We start from the raw sequence: 16,088 nt of genomic DNA, 5'->3' as shown, positions 1-16,088 counted from the left end.
ACTGAGGTATTTATGGGAGGATTAAGTACTTATAAGTATGACAACAGATGGGGGGTTCTCTTTGTGGGAAGTAATGACAATAATAACATATACAAAACTGGCTAAATTGTGGAATAACTTCAGCTGTGGCTCTATATATTTCCAGGTGAATCCATTCTACTGACACGCATCGATAATCATATGTAAGTTCAACAATTCTCTTTACAAACCAATCATTCATTTGCCGAGTGAAAATTATGAAAGCGCTTTTTGGAACTGTTCAACATTGTTTTGAGTAGAGTGTTGGAAATGGTATGGTGAGCTTTTGACCCCCACATGCTTTAGAAGATCCCCTTTGTTCCCCTGATCTCCCAGTCTTCATCGTGATGATGGGACTCGAAGGGCATTCCCATACGTGTGTTGGACTTGTATATAGGAAATATGGCACCATTTCCTATGGGTACTTCACACACTGTACAAATAGACGCCATCTGGCATTGGTTTTTTCTGTACCTTTTTGTTTGTTGTTAAACTTTTTTCATTCAGAAGTGAACAACGAAAAGATCGTGGAAAATACTCGTCGGGTATTTCGGTACAACTCTTTCAAGCGCCGCGGCTCGGTGGCCCCCTAATTAAGTGTGGAATGTTACAGCAATCAAGTTGGTCTATTCGGGGGAGCCGATGGGGATGGGGGCCCGGAGATCACCCCGAGCTGTGTGGAGACACGACCACAATTGGTCATTGAATGCGAGAGGGGCTCTAATGAGCCCCCACCAGCCGAAAGCCAGCATCAGAGACATCAACGCTCGTGTGCGTGGACCGGACTCTGCGGACGTTGCGGGTGCGTACGAGTGCGAGTAGCTCCAAAAACAAAACCCCAAAAAAAACCGAAAAAAAAAACCGAAAAACACATCCAAAAAAGAGGTCTCCTCTCTGTGATTATCGTGGCCATTGTTACCCTGGGGTTTAATGTGATCTCATGTTGATTGATTGCGCACACCTGTGTGAAAGACGAGCTGACGTTGATTTCGTTTGTTTCTGTTTTCTGTGTTTTTCTGTTTTTTTTTCTGGTGGTCGAGGTCTCTCGCTCTCTGCGCTCCCCAAATGCCTGATGGATGGGATTGGATTGGATTGGATTGGACACAACACTAAGGCCGGGGTACGCAGAGAAAGCCCCAGGTCTCCCTCTGAAAGCACGCGGCTTTCATCTCGGCCTTTGTGTTATGCAATTTTTAAACAAAAAACAGTCAGGGAGAGAGCGAAAGATAATTATTAGGAGGCTAAACTAACAACAAAAACAACAAAAAAAAAGCGTAGCGTTTTTGCTCTTTTGCGGTTCGGTGATTTTTTGACGGACAGTCGCTGGCTGCCGTTGCCATTGCCGGACATGCTGGAGCTGCATGGGTGGCTCCCGAACCCATCTCCAGCCCCAGCCCCATCGTACATCGTATGCCATTGAATCCATTGTTGCTGTGACGCCGTTTGCAATTTGTATGAATTTCAAATTTCTTCAGCATTGAATATGAAAAAAGACCATGGGAAACGGCAGCAACAGAGACCCAGTGGCATTCACCGAAGATGGAGCTACTCTTGCTGAAAGATAAGCTAAATTTTGGGGGGATTCAGTAGATATTTGCACTACAAATGGGACTAGATGGGACGATACAATCTCTGTACAATTCCTCAAGGTTTTCTTATCCAAAGTTGCTTCTTTGGGGATTCTTTAACCTGAAAGGAGGCAGAACATATCCTGTCCATCGTGCCAGTCCCTGCCCAAAATATGGTTCCATTCCATCCATTCCTGATATCTAGTCCATTGATGCCGAATTAGGAATGAAATCCCTCTGCGAGTACACCCACCGGATATGTTTGATTTCTTTTGCACTGCCAAGATAGATGCTCCTAACATTCTGCCACACAAAAGGGTATACAACGGCAGTGGCAGTGGCACCAGTGGCAGCCGTGGCAGCAGCAGCAGCAGCAGACGCAGTCAAGCAGTTTGAATGAATAATTTCCGCAGTCGTCGGTCGTCGGTCGTCGTTCCGTTCGTCTTCCGTTTGTAGTACGGCTGTCCTCTATAAAGATTCTGTCCATACAGCTGCTGCTGTTGCTACTGCTGTTGTTGCTGTTGCTGTTGTTGTTGTTGCGGCTGTTTATCGGCTGTTGGGCTCGCGTTTGCGTTTGCGTTCTCTTGCGCCAAATGAAAATGAACACGTGCGTCCGGTTGCTGTGTGGCTGCCACTGCCACTGCCACAGTCTGCGACTCTCCTCGGTACATACATACATATGTATAAAGTATATATAAACGATGTTTATATGATGATGTTTCTGTGTGGCATATTGCCCTGTGCAACAGCCAGAGCTGACAACAAATTTCACTTTATTGATGAGTACTGCACTTGAATTGGAACTGTCTGTATTCGGTATCTGTGTATCTGTGTATCTGTGTATCTGTGAGGGGGCACACACCTAAGCAAACACCGTGTGTGTGTGTGTATGTGTGTGTGTGTGTGTGTGTGCAACGCTTGGCCGCACAACGAGGCGTATGAGCGATTTGCCAGCCAAACAACAGCTGTTTGGTCCACACCTGGAGAAACCCCAGAGCCGACCCCCACAGACCCCAACCAGACGCTGGTTTACCTTGTGCGTTCAGATACGAATACCCATGTGTGTGTGTGTGTGTGTGTGTGTGTGTATCTGAATGCGAAAATGCAATTGGAGATGACATTCAAAACGAAACTATGCTAAAACGAAACTCATCCATGTAGAACGCCTAGAACACATCTGGAAACGAAGCAAATCTTACATAAACTTGTAGCCCGTCATTGGGGTAATCAATGGCGATTATATCCAACCCAAGCGACCTTTAGCTATCCGAACCTGTCCCAACTTATCGATGAACCTAACCCAACACAATTCAAGTTAAGCGCACGACAAACTCAGACTGGAATTATATTATATGTACATAGGTAGCACCTGAGATTAGAGGCAGAAAGAGCAGAAGCGAACACACCTATAGGGAATGGAATATAAGAGATATTTAAGATCGTTTTCGGTCTCTAAGTCATGACAACAGCAACTAACTAAGGAAACACTCTTCCATGATATTTATCTGGCAGTTCTGCAAATTAATTTATACCCAAAGCCAAAGCCATAGTCATAGCCATAGCCATAGCCATAGCCATAGCCGCCTCATGCATATGGAGACATTGTACGAGTATTCCTATCTACACACACACAGATGGCAGCCAGCCAGTGGCAATCAACCAACTGTGCAACTCCCAACAACATTCAGCCAGCCATCCATCCGTTCATTCATTCATTCAGTCATTCATTGTCTCGCAAAAACACCAACAACAACAACAGCAGCACGATCAAAAGCAGCACAAACAACATCTGATCTGTAGGAAGTGGCTTAATATCGCCAAAGCCGCACACACATGCATGTGTGTCCCCCCCCTGCCCACCATTTACGAGCAGATGATGATGATGATGATGATGACTGCTCCACTGCGCTGCCCAACGAAGCCTATCTGGAGCGAAATGACCCCAAAGTGCGATGGCGAAACACCCAGAGCCAAGAGCAGCCCAGGGAGTGGAGTGGAGTGGAGGGGAGTGGAGGGGACTGGATTGTCGTCACGGCCACAACCTTGCATTTGATGGTTCAAAGACTACCAGGCCAATACATTTATTGTGGCCAAATTGCCAGAGGAGTAGATATGTGCATATCTCTAATAATTTAATAAGGAGATTGCATAAAGGAGTCTGTATAAAACAAGACATTTTGTGGCCTGAAACTTCAACAGAAACCATCTGCCTGTAGATCGTTTAATCTTTGCCCTAGGAATTGGCAAAGGAATGAATCAAATTAGGCAGCCAGTAAATGAAGCCGAAAAAAACTAGAAACACCCAACTTGTGGCACATGCTGATCAGCTGTTGGCAATTACTGTGTGGTGGGAAGACGTCGAAAAGATACAAATCAAAGCTGCCACAGTTGCGTAACCAGTGGCAGCCCCAATCCTCGGTTCTGGGATGGGGGCAATCTGTTTCAGGTGCAGATCGAGATGGATGGGCTGGGGCGGCTGCTATTTGCCGGAACTAAGCGACTTCCGCTCTCTGGCAGAAGAGGAGCCGTGCCACACGAACACCGAACACCGAACACCGAACCCCTTTAGCATCACCGCCAGCTGCAGCGGTGGGATGGGATTGGATGGGATTGGATGGGAGTGGATGGCGATGGCGATGGCGATGGAGGATCCCCATGTGGAGCAGCGCATTGACAAACAACACGTGTGTGACTGATGGAGTAAGCGACTGACTGAATGAGTGACTGACTGACTGACTGCCTGACTGCCTGACTGACTGGCTGGGCAAGTGAATGAGTGAATGAGTGAATGGATGGGTGAGCGGGTACACGAGTGTGGGGCCAATGGCAATCAAGGCAATGTTTATGCCGACACCGGTGCTGCTCCACAACCAGATTCAGATCCAGATCCAGGTCCCAGCCACCAGCTACCAGCTACCAGCTCCCAGGACCAGTCGTCAGACAGTCACCCAGTCAGCCACAAATTGCTTTCAATTATGTTGCATGCGGCTGCTCCCGTTTTTATGCCTCATTGTTGACGTGTCTCCCCGTTGGCAGAGGCCTCTTCCCTCCACTCCACTCCACTCGACTCCACTCCACTCCTCGTTGTCGTTGTCGTTGCTGTCTGCTGTTTGTGGAGTCCCCCATCTGGGCCTTGTTCCGTGTTCTGTGCTGATGATCTGCTCGGTGTGCGACTGATCAACTCGGGTATTTATCTTGCAACTGTGGCAACTGCACTCTCGACAGCACTCTCGAATGCTGCGAAACATCATTGTCTCCCCCCCCCCCCCCCTTTCATGGGTGTACAATGGCATCGATGGGCACGAAAAGTGATCAAAACCCAGAGTTTGCTTAAAGATTAGGCGACTTGGGTACAGTATATTGCCATGCAGATAAAGATCAATGCAAAATGTGATTCTGATCGTAGTTTTCAGGGTCCCCTTACAACAACCCCATCTCAAGCCTTCCTTCCTTCTATTATCAAAAGATAAACTCCCAAGTTCTCAAAAGTTCCTCTCTTTTCAATCTTATTACCCAATGTTCGAGTTGTTGCCAGAATTTACTTGAATTTCGCTGAAACTTTCTGCTCCACGGTGCCGCAACGTTTTCCTCGGTTCTTTTCTTGAGGACTTTGATTTTAAGCATCGGTTTCAGCATTAAAATGTTCCATTATAGGACCACCCCACCAGTCCCCCTGCCCCCTGCCCCCAGCCAAGAATCGCAGCAAATTGCTTGCGGAAGTGTGCCACGCCCACAAAAGTGCATGTTTGACTGCGAAAAAAAAGAGAAGGATCCACAGGGAGAAAGAGCTCGGAAAGGAGTCGTCGGCTGAGATTCTTCGATTGAGTTACTCAACGCATCGTCATCGCTGGATCGTCATTATCATTATCAACGTCATTGGGATCATTATCATTATCTCATGGTCATGACTGGATATCGCTGTCTCCCATCCATCCGTCCATCCATCCATCCGCTTGTGGACGCATCCTTCAGCTGCGTGCAAATTTGTGCTCTTAAAAACAAACTAAAGTGAAAATTATGTCAAACCTGTTGACCAGCCGGTCGTCTGTGTCCGACGGATCTTGATATTCTTGCCACATCTGGCTGGAATTGAGTAATTTGTTGCAGAGACAATTAGATGCAACAGATTGCTGACTAAGTGACTGAAACGTTTACAGTTGAGGTTTGTCCGAGATTCCCAGATCCGAGAGATTGCAGATCGGAGTGAAAGGAAGGCAGCGAGACTCAGGCCGGGCCAAACCCATTTCGAGAGCCATGAAGACATCGTTCTGCCCTCAGGGCACCGCTTGGCAACCACTCGGATCCGAGTGCTGACAACTTGAGAGCGTGGAGGTAACAGGCACAGAGTTCAAATGAGTTCAGTAGACAACGAATGAAGATGCAACCACAACCACCAGCTGGGAGGGAGTAGTCACCAGCGACAGTGCTGGGGCACAGCCCTCGCAGCATTTCATAATTTTCAGCCAATTATGCGAAAATTGCCAGAGTCTTTGGGGCCAGCCAAAAACCAAAAAAGCACACAAACAGACCTTGGACCGAGTTAATGACATTGAATGGGGTCAGACCCCAGTGCCCAGAGCCCAGAGCCCCAGACCCAAGCACCGGCCACGGCAATGGCAATGGCAACAACAGCAACAGCCACCAGAACAGGCAACAACTGTGGCAGCAACGACTACGAATCGAGGGGAAAGACTGCTGACAGCAATCAACAGTTGTGGACTTGACTCTTCTGCCGCTTATGTGAGTGTCACTCTTCCCTCCTTGGGTCCCCAGTGGGGGATTAACTGAAAGAGGCAGTGTTTCACCGCTCATATGCGACCTGTGGAAGGCTCTAACGAAAAGATTAAAGATCAAGGATCAGCGGTGGAGGCTTAAGAGATGCTTTTCTTCAAGCAAGTGTCTGGTCCGTATTATATGCCTTTTGTTCTTCCAATCTTCTGTCATTTAGAAGGAATTTAAGAACTTTTACCCCGAAAAAGATCAGAATACAATTTCTATATTTCCGCATTGATCTCGAAGATAATTTTCAAGTCACATCCCCCTCCTGGAGCTCTGGAAGATCGTGGCCAATACAACGCCGCACTAATTGGCCGCTGATCAAATTGGATATACCCGCTTCGGGTTAGAGATCGCTTTCTCTATCTCTATCTCTCTCGTTGCCATCTCCGTCTCCCAACACGTGCACATCAAAATCTACGCTTTATAATTGGTTTGTCGAGCTGCCAGCAACCGGCTCAAGCTCAAGCTCAAGCTCACATCTCTGTCTATGCGGAGTGGAGAGGCAGTGGATTGGAGTGGCAGTAGAGTGGAGGGCAGGGAGGAGCAGCCCCAGCCAGGCCGAAGACATGGCCAAAACCAACGTCAGCGATGCTAAGTGAATTAAAATAATGCTGCTGCTGCCGCTGCTCCTGCTGCCTCTGGTGGTGATGATGATGATGATGTGTATGTGGATGAGGCCCTCCCATCCGCTGCCCCCAGCGGCTAGCTGATGCCTGATGATTCTATTTATTACATGGTAAGCAATTTGCGATTCCGCTTGTGCCCCCTCTTTCTTAAGCTGCGTTTTAATTATTTACCATGCCCGTTAGTTTTAATAAAGTTGCTAACTGTGAAAAGACGTGACTGGAAAAGCACCTCGGCGCTCGGCGTTCGGCGTTCAGCGTTCAGCGAAAATGAGCATTTAATTCACAGCGAAAGTGTCGGTCGGCCTGGCAATCCGCACACACTATCCACCGGCCACAGATCCTATCCCATCCCCGACCATAGTTGCAGTCCCCTTTTTCCAGACATCTGATTAAAATCTCAGCGTGTTCAGCAAAATTTCGCAGAAAATTCTTACACGCAAACGCAGATCGTGGACAGCTGAAAAGTTGCAGCGTTAACACCCATGTGGCCCCATCCACATCCACATCTACATCCACATCCCATCGTAGTCGTGGAGCAGTTCATGCGAAATTTTATCACGCAAGGCATTTGAGCGACGCCATGTGATAAGCATCTACGAGGACGAGGACGAGGGCGAGGGCTAGGGGTCTGTCTGGCCAGAGACTAAAGATTCTGATTCCACGATCTCTGGCCGGCAGATTGCGATCGCCCCAAACAATGATACGAGTACACGAGCACCGAATGCGCGCGGCCCAGAAAACACGCCCCACAACAAAAGGCCAGAGCTGGCTGCTGGCCGCTGGCTGCTGGGTCTTGGCCATTGTCTTATCGCCAGCTGACCATCTACTCATCTGCCCCAGAATTGCCCCTTTGCTCTCCCCCTGGATGGCTCCGTGGCGCTGGGCGTGGCTGGAGTGGCTGTTGCTGTTGCTGTTGCAGGGCTGTGGCCGTGGCTGTGGCTGTGGCTGTGACTATGGCCTGGTGCCAAGTGTTTGCGCCAAGCGTTGATTGTCCTTATCGCCGCTGCAGATCGTTGGCTGCAACATGTGGCGCGAATTGCATGCGTAGATGCTGACTAGAGATTGCGCTTGCGTGTCGTGCCGTGCCGCACCAGCAGCAGCCTCACCGAGAAGAAAGAGCACAAAAAACCAGTGCCAAGTGATGAATGTCCGTGTTATGCGATCTAATGATCTAGAAATGAAGTTAATAAATCGTTTAACCAGATGGCATAGCACAGATGCAACTGCCACTGGCTGTCGCTGTGGCTGTGGCTGTGGCTGTGGCAGGATGGGAACGAGGCTGACTCTGATTCCCCTGGAATGGTATTCCATTGCATCGCATGGCCACTTGTTTGGCAAGCGATCGACCACCAAGGGGCTCTGACTCGCTGCTCTGCTCTGCTCTGCTCTGCTGCCGAGCGACAATTTGCATAACTACTGTGCTTATGCTGCAAAACATAACAAATTACAACAATTTTGCTTTGCGTACATACCACAAGCGTCACAGAAGCACTGCAGCCCCAGAACGAGGCGTTTAGCAGACATTTCTTGTTGCTGCTTGTTGCCATAACGGGATTCCACTCGCCGTCCGCTGAGCGGGGAACGACGATGTGCAGGCGCAGGCACAGGCACACGTAGTGCGGAATGGAGAGCAAACAAGGCCAAGAAGATAATGCCCGGCACATGGTAATGGCCCCACCAGCCATAATAAGGCCGAGCCGAGCCGCGAGCAACATCAAACTTCGCAGACGCAACGACAGAGGCGGCACGAGACGAGACCCCAACAAATTGTTTGACATTCTTTTGTTCATTTTGCGTATTTTATTTAAAATATTTACTTTCTATGCTAATGTGGGTAATTGGTGTTGTGCAAAATATTGAATTTGCACTGAATTAAATACTAGTATAAATAGGCAGTCGTTTAGTGGTTGTGGATTTTTTTGTGAATTAAAAACTGCAAGAGAAGAGAGTCCCAGAATTAGTTTTGCTCCAGCTCAAGTCCATAATTAAACAACTTACCTAAGGTATAAAATATTTAGATTTATGTTTATGAATCGCCAATCAATCGAATATGTGAGAGGAATCTGTAAAGGCAAAGAACGTTCAAGCATTAATAAAGTGTTTTAGGACTTGATATTCTTCATAAAATGATTGATTATTGCATCAGTTGTGAATTTACAATCAAATTATTTCATTAGTCTAACATATGTAAATAAATCATCATTGAACGAGTATTTTTTTGTTCAATTAAAGCCAATTCTCACCTTAAAATCATTAAGGATTCGCGGCATTTGTGGTGTCTTCTGGCCAAAAACTGCAATGAAATAAAGACAAATGTTAAATAAAGATATTCTATGGTACAGTAATTCCAACTTTAGTTGGTTTTTATCAGCTAAATATAACTTTACACTAATCACAGGTCTTTCATAGGTGTCCCAAGGTAAAATCGTAAATCATCCTGGAAATAATAGAGTCCCCAAGTCCTTAAAATTAATAGAAACGCACCTTTTCCACAAGGAATTCATTCCAGCCGACGACTTGCCCAACTTCTGCTGCATATTCATCTGGAAAACAAATAATATAAAATTAATATTTCATACAAAATCGAATTGGATCGAAAGCATGAGAAATCTTTGGTTCAGTTGTTAAAATTTACACTAATCAAGGCATTTCATAGGTGTCCCAAGGTAATTGCTATCTCATCACAAAAACGCAACCAAAAATCAATCAAAATCATTTGGGGAAACTCACCTTAGAAGGCATATCGCGTGCGTATGTCCTCGAGCTTCTTGCAGATCTGATTCGGGGTGCGGAACATGTCCCCGGCAATGCTCTTCTGCTTGGCCGCCTCAATGGAGAGGTACTGCTCGCACAGGTCGCCATCGAGGACATTCTTCACGGGATAGTAGGAGCTGCGGTAGCTGAGATGGTCGCGGCCGCATAGCGGGGGATTCTCGTTGCGCATGTGCATCTCCAGGTGCTGGAAGAAGTCGTAGTCCTCGCGACTGGTGAACGGCACAAAGGCACCGACAGTTCCGTTGAGCGTCGAATAGATGAGAGCCTCCGACCCACCAGGAATGAGGGTGGCCTTCTGCAGCGACATGATGATCTCGCCCACGTGGAAGGAGCAGATGTTCTCCGACTTTTGGGAGGCACCTGAGAGCAGTCCACGATCCCACAGCGACTTGGTGCCGGTGGGGTCCTCGTCCACGTCGTCAGTCACGGAATGGGGTAGGCGCTGAATACTCAAATTGCCAAACTTGTCAGCGATGGCAATGGTGTCGTAGTCCAGCAGTGTGGTGGCCGTCACCCATCGGGGATGCGTGTCATCGGCAAAGATGATGAGCTGGTTCTCCGCCCGACGGTAGCGCAGGAAGAAGACAGACTCCTGGACATCCGAAACGTAGACGCGATGACCCATCGCCTGGATGTTGACGATCTGATAGGGAATGTGTTTGTTCTCGCACTTTCGGAGCATTTTCTTCTTTCCGAGATCATAGATGCGCAGCATTCGCCCACATCCGGCCAGCAGGCGGCCCTGGAAGCCGCACAGTGCGCCAGGGATCTCATCGATCTCTGTGCGATGCATGAACTCCAGGCTGGAGCACGTGGGATCGATCTTGTAGATGTCCAGGCAGCCGCCCTGGGATATTCTCGGATTCAACTGAAGATCCCTGGCAATGCCAACGGCCAGATAGTAGCGACCATCGGCTGCCACCGAGAACTTGACCATGGCCATCGACATGATGGCCTCGTTCTGGGTCAGCGACACACTGAACATCGTCTGGCCATGCATGGCGTCCAGGCAGCGGATCTGTGAGGCCCACAGACCCAGCCCTGCCTTGGGGGCCGAGAAAACATCTTCGGGCAGCACTTCATTGATGAAGGCATTCGCCATCTCTCTGGCCAGCTCGCGTTCCTCGTCGCCAGCAGCACTGCGCATCTCCTCGGCCATCTGCTCCTTGCGAGCACTCTTCGTGTCCTCCGTGTAGGCATTGTGGTCCGTCTCGGCGATCAGCATGCGCCCAGTGTCCGGATGAATGACGAATGTGCGCGGCGTGAACTGCAGGGGAAACGCCACTTGATTGAAGACGGCTCCCAGTTTCTCCAAGGCCAAGATGCGCAAGGTGTTCGTTGAGATCGCCACAATGCCCTCGCTGCACTGCTCGCTGGAGAAGCCCGAGGCATACTCCAGTGTCTCGTAGGAGAGCGGCGTCAAATGGAATCGATTCTGATGGTAATACGACAGCCAGGAGCGACTCGACATGGCCAGTACTGCCTCGGCGCCCTGCATCTTGATGCGGAACAGTTTCACGGGACGAGAGCCCAGGTAACGCGTTCGCGTATCTGCCAAATCGCCAGAGACCGGGTCGAGTACAGTCCGAAGCAGCACTCCGTTGCTCAGGCCAATATTCAGATAGATTGTGCCCTTGTTGCTGCCACTGCGCTGTGGTGGTGCATCGTCATCCAGGGCTCCCGCACTGGTAGTGCTCTCCGTATGTCCCATTTCCACCAAGCAAAGCGACTCGGCCGGCGAAGGCAGGGCCTGCATGGAGCAGGGAGTCAGGCAGTTGTTCGGATCCAACGAGAGGATGCGCACAGTGTTATCCGCCAGTCCGACGGCCAAGAACCATGAGCGTTGCTCGCCATCGGGCACTGTACCCAGGGCCATGCACATGATCTCTGCCGGCATTTCGGAGCGTTCTGTGTACTCATTTAGCTCGCCAGTCTGCAAATAAAGGAGACATATCATTAGCTTTGTGCATACATTATCCGAAAAGCCCAAGAATTTTGCAACTAAAGCTCAGCACTGCAGGACACAGAGTGTCTCAACATGATTGTTCTTTTCGTGTTCTTGTCATCAGGGCATGGTAAGAGCAGTATCCTCTCTCCATCGAATGCTTACCGGATCCATTTCAAAGTAGACCAGTTCCCGTCCAGACAACGTGATGACCACCTGCCGCTGATTGACGGCACATTTGGTGATGGACTTCTTGCCGGGGGCCTTCCACTCGTTGACACGCTTATCGGAGCGAATGTGACGGATGCCGTCTGGATAGACCTGCACCAGGGCGTCGTCCCCAAGGGCGGCGCAACAGAGAGTGGGCGTGGTGCCCAAGAACCCGCTGTCCGTGACTTCCTCGACGGTCTCACCAATGCTGAGCACCAGCGTGGCGTTCACGAAGGACACAATGATGTAGGCGTCGAATTCGTCTAAAAGTAGGGCAAAAACAAGACAAAACTTGGGACATCAATATGGGGGGATCGATTGGAGCTCTAGACGAGGTATTCATAGCTTAGGAGACGACAGACAGCATTGAATAATCAGTTTATCAAGCTATAATCAATGGATATTCAGCTGAAACACGGTTGATAAGTATCGCATCATGTTCAATGTGTGTGCGTGTCCGTCTGTTCAACGATATGTTCTTAAAGGTATTTAACAATAGTGTTTTGTTGTAGTAGTTCGGGTAGTATAGTAGGTAGTATCTGTTGACTTATGAGCTGCAGTGTAAATGTTGCCTTACCTATCGTTTCACAAAAGACAAGACATAATTTTACATAAGCTCGACAAGTGTTCGCTTTATAGAGCGGGTCTTTTTTGTCTTTTTTCGATAGTCACACACAACAAAACAGTTGACGGACTGACGTCTGTGTTTAAGCGCCTGAAATAAGAGAGAACTGGTGGTTGATAACTTGTGGGACTTGTTTGGAATCGTGTGTGTAAAGCTAGTCGTATTCTATATCATCATCAATGCACCAGTTGAGTTAGAGAAACGATCCTTCATTCTTACGTTCTAGAGCCTTAATCTTAGAGAGAGAAGCATCAGAATACGAAACTCACCATCAGCTCGTTTCTTCACTGTCCAAACGGCATTGGGATTACCGGGCAATTCGGAGACGGCCATCTCGGAGACCTCCAGGCCGTGGCGCAGCACGCGCAATGTCGAGCGCGGACCGCGGCCACACAAAACGTACAACTGGGGCGTGTCCTCATTCGCCAGATCAGCCACCTGGGAGGTAATGATCGGTGCAAACGAAGGCAACTCATCCACCAGTACAAGATTCTTCAAGGTGCGTGGCGCAAAGAAGAATGTCTCGCCCTCCTCCAGGGGCATGGCCGAGCTGAACTCTGGCTCATCATCATCATCGCCCAAATGAGCAATCTGGTAGAGATAGCTGCAGAAAAGAAGAATGCAACGATTAGCTAAAGCCCCAGAAAGGCCACAAGACTCCACTTACTGGTTGCCGAATTCGCTGGCCACGAACAGGAAGCCCGTCTTCAGCACACACATGGCCGATGCTGGGGGCACCGTATCGAAATATTTGAGCTTGATCTCCGACACCACATCATCGTCGGTCTCGAGGGTGATTTTGAAGATGTCCCCCTGCTCGGTTTGCAGCAGAAAGAAGTACATGCTCTTGGTGCGATGCGTGGCCGAGCAAATGAAGATCATGCCACGCTCGGGATCGTCCAGGTCGTTGCGACGACGCGGGATCGGGCAACGTATATCGTGCTGATCGCCGAGATTCTTGTATGTTAAGTAGTTCTCTGAGCAAATGAGCACGCCAGAGGGTCCATCATTGCCGCCAGGAACAGAGACCAAGAAATTGGCATGCTCCTCCAGAGGCTCCGAGTACTTGCGGACCACGTGGTTGAGGCCCAGGTCCAGCTCGTAAAATGTGAGCGTCTGCTGAGTGCGCTGTGCAGCGTCGCCTGCAAGGAAATCAAACATCTGTTAGTTCGATATTCAGTCGGGAGATGAGTTTCAAGTGTGGGTCACAAATCAGTGAAGTGTGGCTAGGCAATTACAGCAACACCAATGGTTCAGTGATCGACAATTTCTCTGGCGCCAAGTACAGACAGGTGTCGATGGTGGGTTAATCCACAAACCCTGAGAATTAAGGCGCTAATAGGGAAAGAGAGATGGAGAGAGTGGAAGATGCTTACCCGTTGGATCCAAGTCAGACTCCTCGTAGTCGATCTCCAGGCAGGCAAACATGGGATTGTCAAAGCCAACATCCACACCGACCATGTGATAGGTCAAAGTGTTGGATTTGTGCGCCTCAAGCGGAGATGAGATCGTCAGGCGCGCCTGCGTGTCGCGATTCATGATGTAGGCCAGCTTCTGCTTCTCCACTGCGCCAATCATCACGGCTCGACCCTTGGGGTCGATGGCAAAGTACTGGCCCGGCACGATGCGACGGCAGCCAGACTTGCCAAAGGTCTCCTGATGCACTTTCTCCAATGCATTCTTGGCGGGCATGTACTCCAGAATGACAATGCGGCCAGAATCAGAACCCACAACGATATAATCTAATGAGAGTGAAGAAGATGCAAGACCAATTAGAAATGGACCGGAAGTGCGGTAGTGGTGACCCCATTTTGAGGTTAGGTTTCGGGTGTAACTCGAAGTTTCAGTTCGCCATACCACGTGTTTGGGGTTATGGCAAATGCGACGCCAAGTCTTTTTGGTTACTCTCGCACGTAGACGGGTTTAACAAGGTCTTACTGTGGCAAACTACACGAGTTTTTGCCTCAATAGGGTTTTGTGCGTCTTTCAGTTACATTTAACGAGGTTAAGTCAACAATTGTTCCTTACATTTACCAACCTTTTGTTCCGCCCGTCAGACGGAAGGCCATCAGAGCGCGTATGCAACCGAAGATCTCCGTCGAGAGCAGCGTATGCACCTTGCCGGTGTTCGAGTCGGGCCGCAGCAGCTCCAGCGACTTGCCACGTGACAGGAGTATCTCCTGCTGCTTGCCGCCAGAGAAGTTGCCATGGACGGCGTGCGTGACGCCCGTTCCCTTCTGCAGCGTCAAATTGTACAGATACATGATGGGGCTTTTGGATTTTCACTCAACTCAATAACCAAAGCTGCAAGAAGGTCCAAAGTACATTTGAGGTTAGGTACAGTCACCGTGAAAAAATGCTCGAATATTGTAAGATATTTTTGGTAATTTTGTACTGCTTTGAAAACCATGGCCACAGTTGGTGTATTCGTGTCGCCTAACGATGCTAGTAAGCAGCATTTGTTTGTTAATTTAGCACGCCTTAATTTGCGACCAAAGCACAGACATTTCTGATTTCTGGAGATACTTTGTGCATAATTATCTTAATATCAGGAAATATCATTAGTTTAATCTTCCAATAGCTACCTTTTCCCGTTTTAATTGATGATTTTACTCATTGCGACACCGATGCCAACAGATTAAATTGTTAACCAATCACTCTGCCGGCTTCATTTTCAACACAACACAACTGCTTTGTTTCGGTGGCAAAGAGAAAAGAGAATCTACAAAATGGACGAACAGCGATGTTGTTTCGGTGTCCAGAAGAAGAAAACGGTGTGACCGCGGTTTTGTCGATAAGATATACGGTCTGACCCTCAGAAATATACCAAAATATACGTCATAATATACTGACGAATTATTTAAAAAATATTACTAGCTAGCTAGGGCCCTCAGCTTTCCTACAAGACTGGCTTATTTTAAGTACTTATCTTTATTTGATTATTTAAAAAATAAGGTTTAAACTGAAAAAGGAGCAACAGTTCCACATTGTAACTACAATTTCATGTAATTACCAAGAGCGACATCTGTAGTAGAAATGTGAACGCTTGGCCGTTTTATTTTCATATAAGCCCCATGGAAGCGTCAGTGTGAAAAAACATCCGCTATCCACTCTTTGACATGCATTTTTTCTGACATTTTTGAAAAAATTAAGATTTTGATATCAATCGATTAGGAATTCTATGCTGGTCACGAATTAGTGGACTGGACATGGCCCTAAATAGCATTTATACACGATTTCTACATTGGTGCATTCAACAAGAGGATGCCGGTCCATAACGCGTCTTAAATACTGGAAATACTTATAAATTTTGCCAGGGGTGAAGGCTAGACATGGTGATCAAATATACGGTCTTACACTCAGAAATATACTGTCTAATTTTCAAAATACACCGTCAATATACCAATATAAAACGAACTTATCCCACTTAAACCCCTTTTCTTCAAACAGTTGAAATCCTTGAACGAAATTTTTAATTTTCCTTGTATGTCCATCCTATCCTTCCTCCTAACTTAGAAAAAAACTACGAACTCTTTCACCTG

At 48.1% G+C, this 16,088-nt stretch overlaps 1 protein-coding gene and 3 non-coding genes across 6 annotated transcripts; all 4 read right to left on the bottom strand.

Annotated features, from left to right (window-relative positions):
* Nucleotides 1–8,771: 8,771 nt before the first annotated feature.
* Nucleotides 8,772–15,234, bottom strand: LOC6600484 (splicing factor 3B subunit 3). 3 transcript variants are annotated; one of them, XM_026991867.1, is made up of 11 exons: nt 15,132–15,234; nt 14,585–14,850; nt 13,923–14,288; nt 13,214–13,688; nt 12,816–13,150; nt 11,877–12,184; nt 9,722–11,699; nt 9,476–9,534; nt 9,235–9,284; nt 8,990–9,054; nt 8,772–8,924 (listed from the first exon to the last, which is right to left on the bottom strand). In XM_026991867.1, the coding sequence occupies exons 2-7, from the start codon at nt 14,808–14,810 to the stop codon at nt 9,723–9,725; spliced, it is 3,687 nt and encodes a 1,228-aa protein (XP_026847668.1). In that variant the 5' UTR covers nt 14,811–14,850; nt 15,132–15,234; the 3' UTR covers nt 8,772–8,924; nt 8,990–9,054; nt 9,235–9,284; nt 9,476–9,534; nt 9,722. The 3 variants fall into 3 exon arrangements, with proteins under 3 accessions (XP_026847668.1, XP_026847669.1, XP_026847670.1); XM_026991868.1 differs by lacking the exons at nt 12,816–13,150; nt 13,214–13,688; nt 13,923–14,288; nt 14,585–14,850; nt 15,132–15,234 and adding an exon at nt 12,499–12,569; XM_026991869.1 differs by lacking the exons at nt 8,772–8,924; nt 8,990–9,054; nt 9,235–9,284; ... (1 more) ...; nt 9,722–11,699; nt 11,877–12,184 and adding an exon at nt 12,514–12,636.
* On the bottom strand, nt 9,128–9,199 carry LOC6600491. The gene has a single exon (XR_048156.2). It is a non-coding gene; the product is annotated as a small nucleolar RNA Me28S-Cm788 (small nucleolar RNA).
* Nucleotides 9,354–9,439, bottom strand: LOC6600490. Its single transcript, XR_048155.2, has one exon. It is a non-coding gene; the product is annotated as a small nucleolar RNA Me28S-Gm3113 (small nucleolar RNA).
* On the bottom strand, nt 9,605–9,686 carry LOC6600489. The gene has a single exon (XR_048154.2). It is a non-coding gene; the product is annotated as a small nucleolar RNA Me28S-Gm3113 (small nucleolar RNA).
* Nucleotides 15,235–16,088: the final 854 nt, after the last annotated feature.

This window comes from Drosophila persimilis, unplaced genomic scaffold, assembly GCF_003286085.1.
Source record: "Drosophila persimilis strain 14011-0111.01,24,50 unplaced genomic scaffold, DperRS2 tig00000686-arrow-arrow-pilon, whole genome shotgun sequence".
Classification (NCBI taxonomy): Eukaryota; Metazoa; Arthropoda; class Insecta; order Diptera; family Drosophilidae; genus Drosophila; species Drosophila persimilis.
Note: the sequence above shows the minus strand (reverse complement) of the source record. Positions and strands in the feature narration are given on the sequence as shown.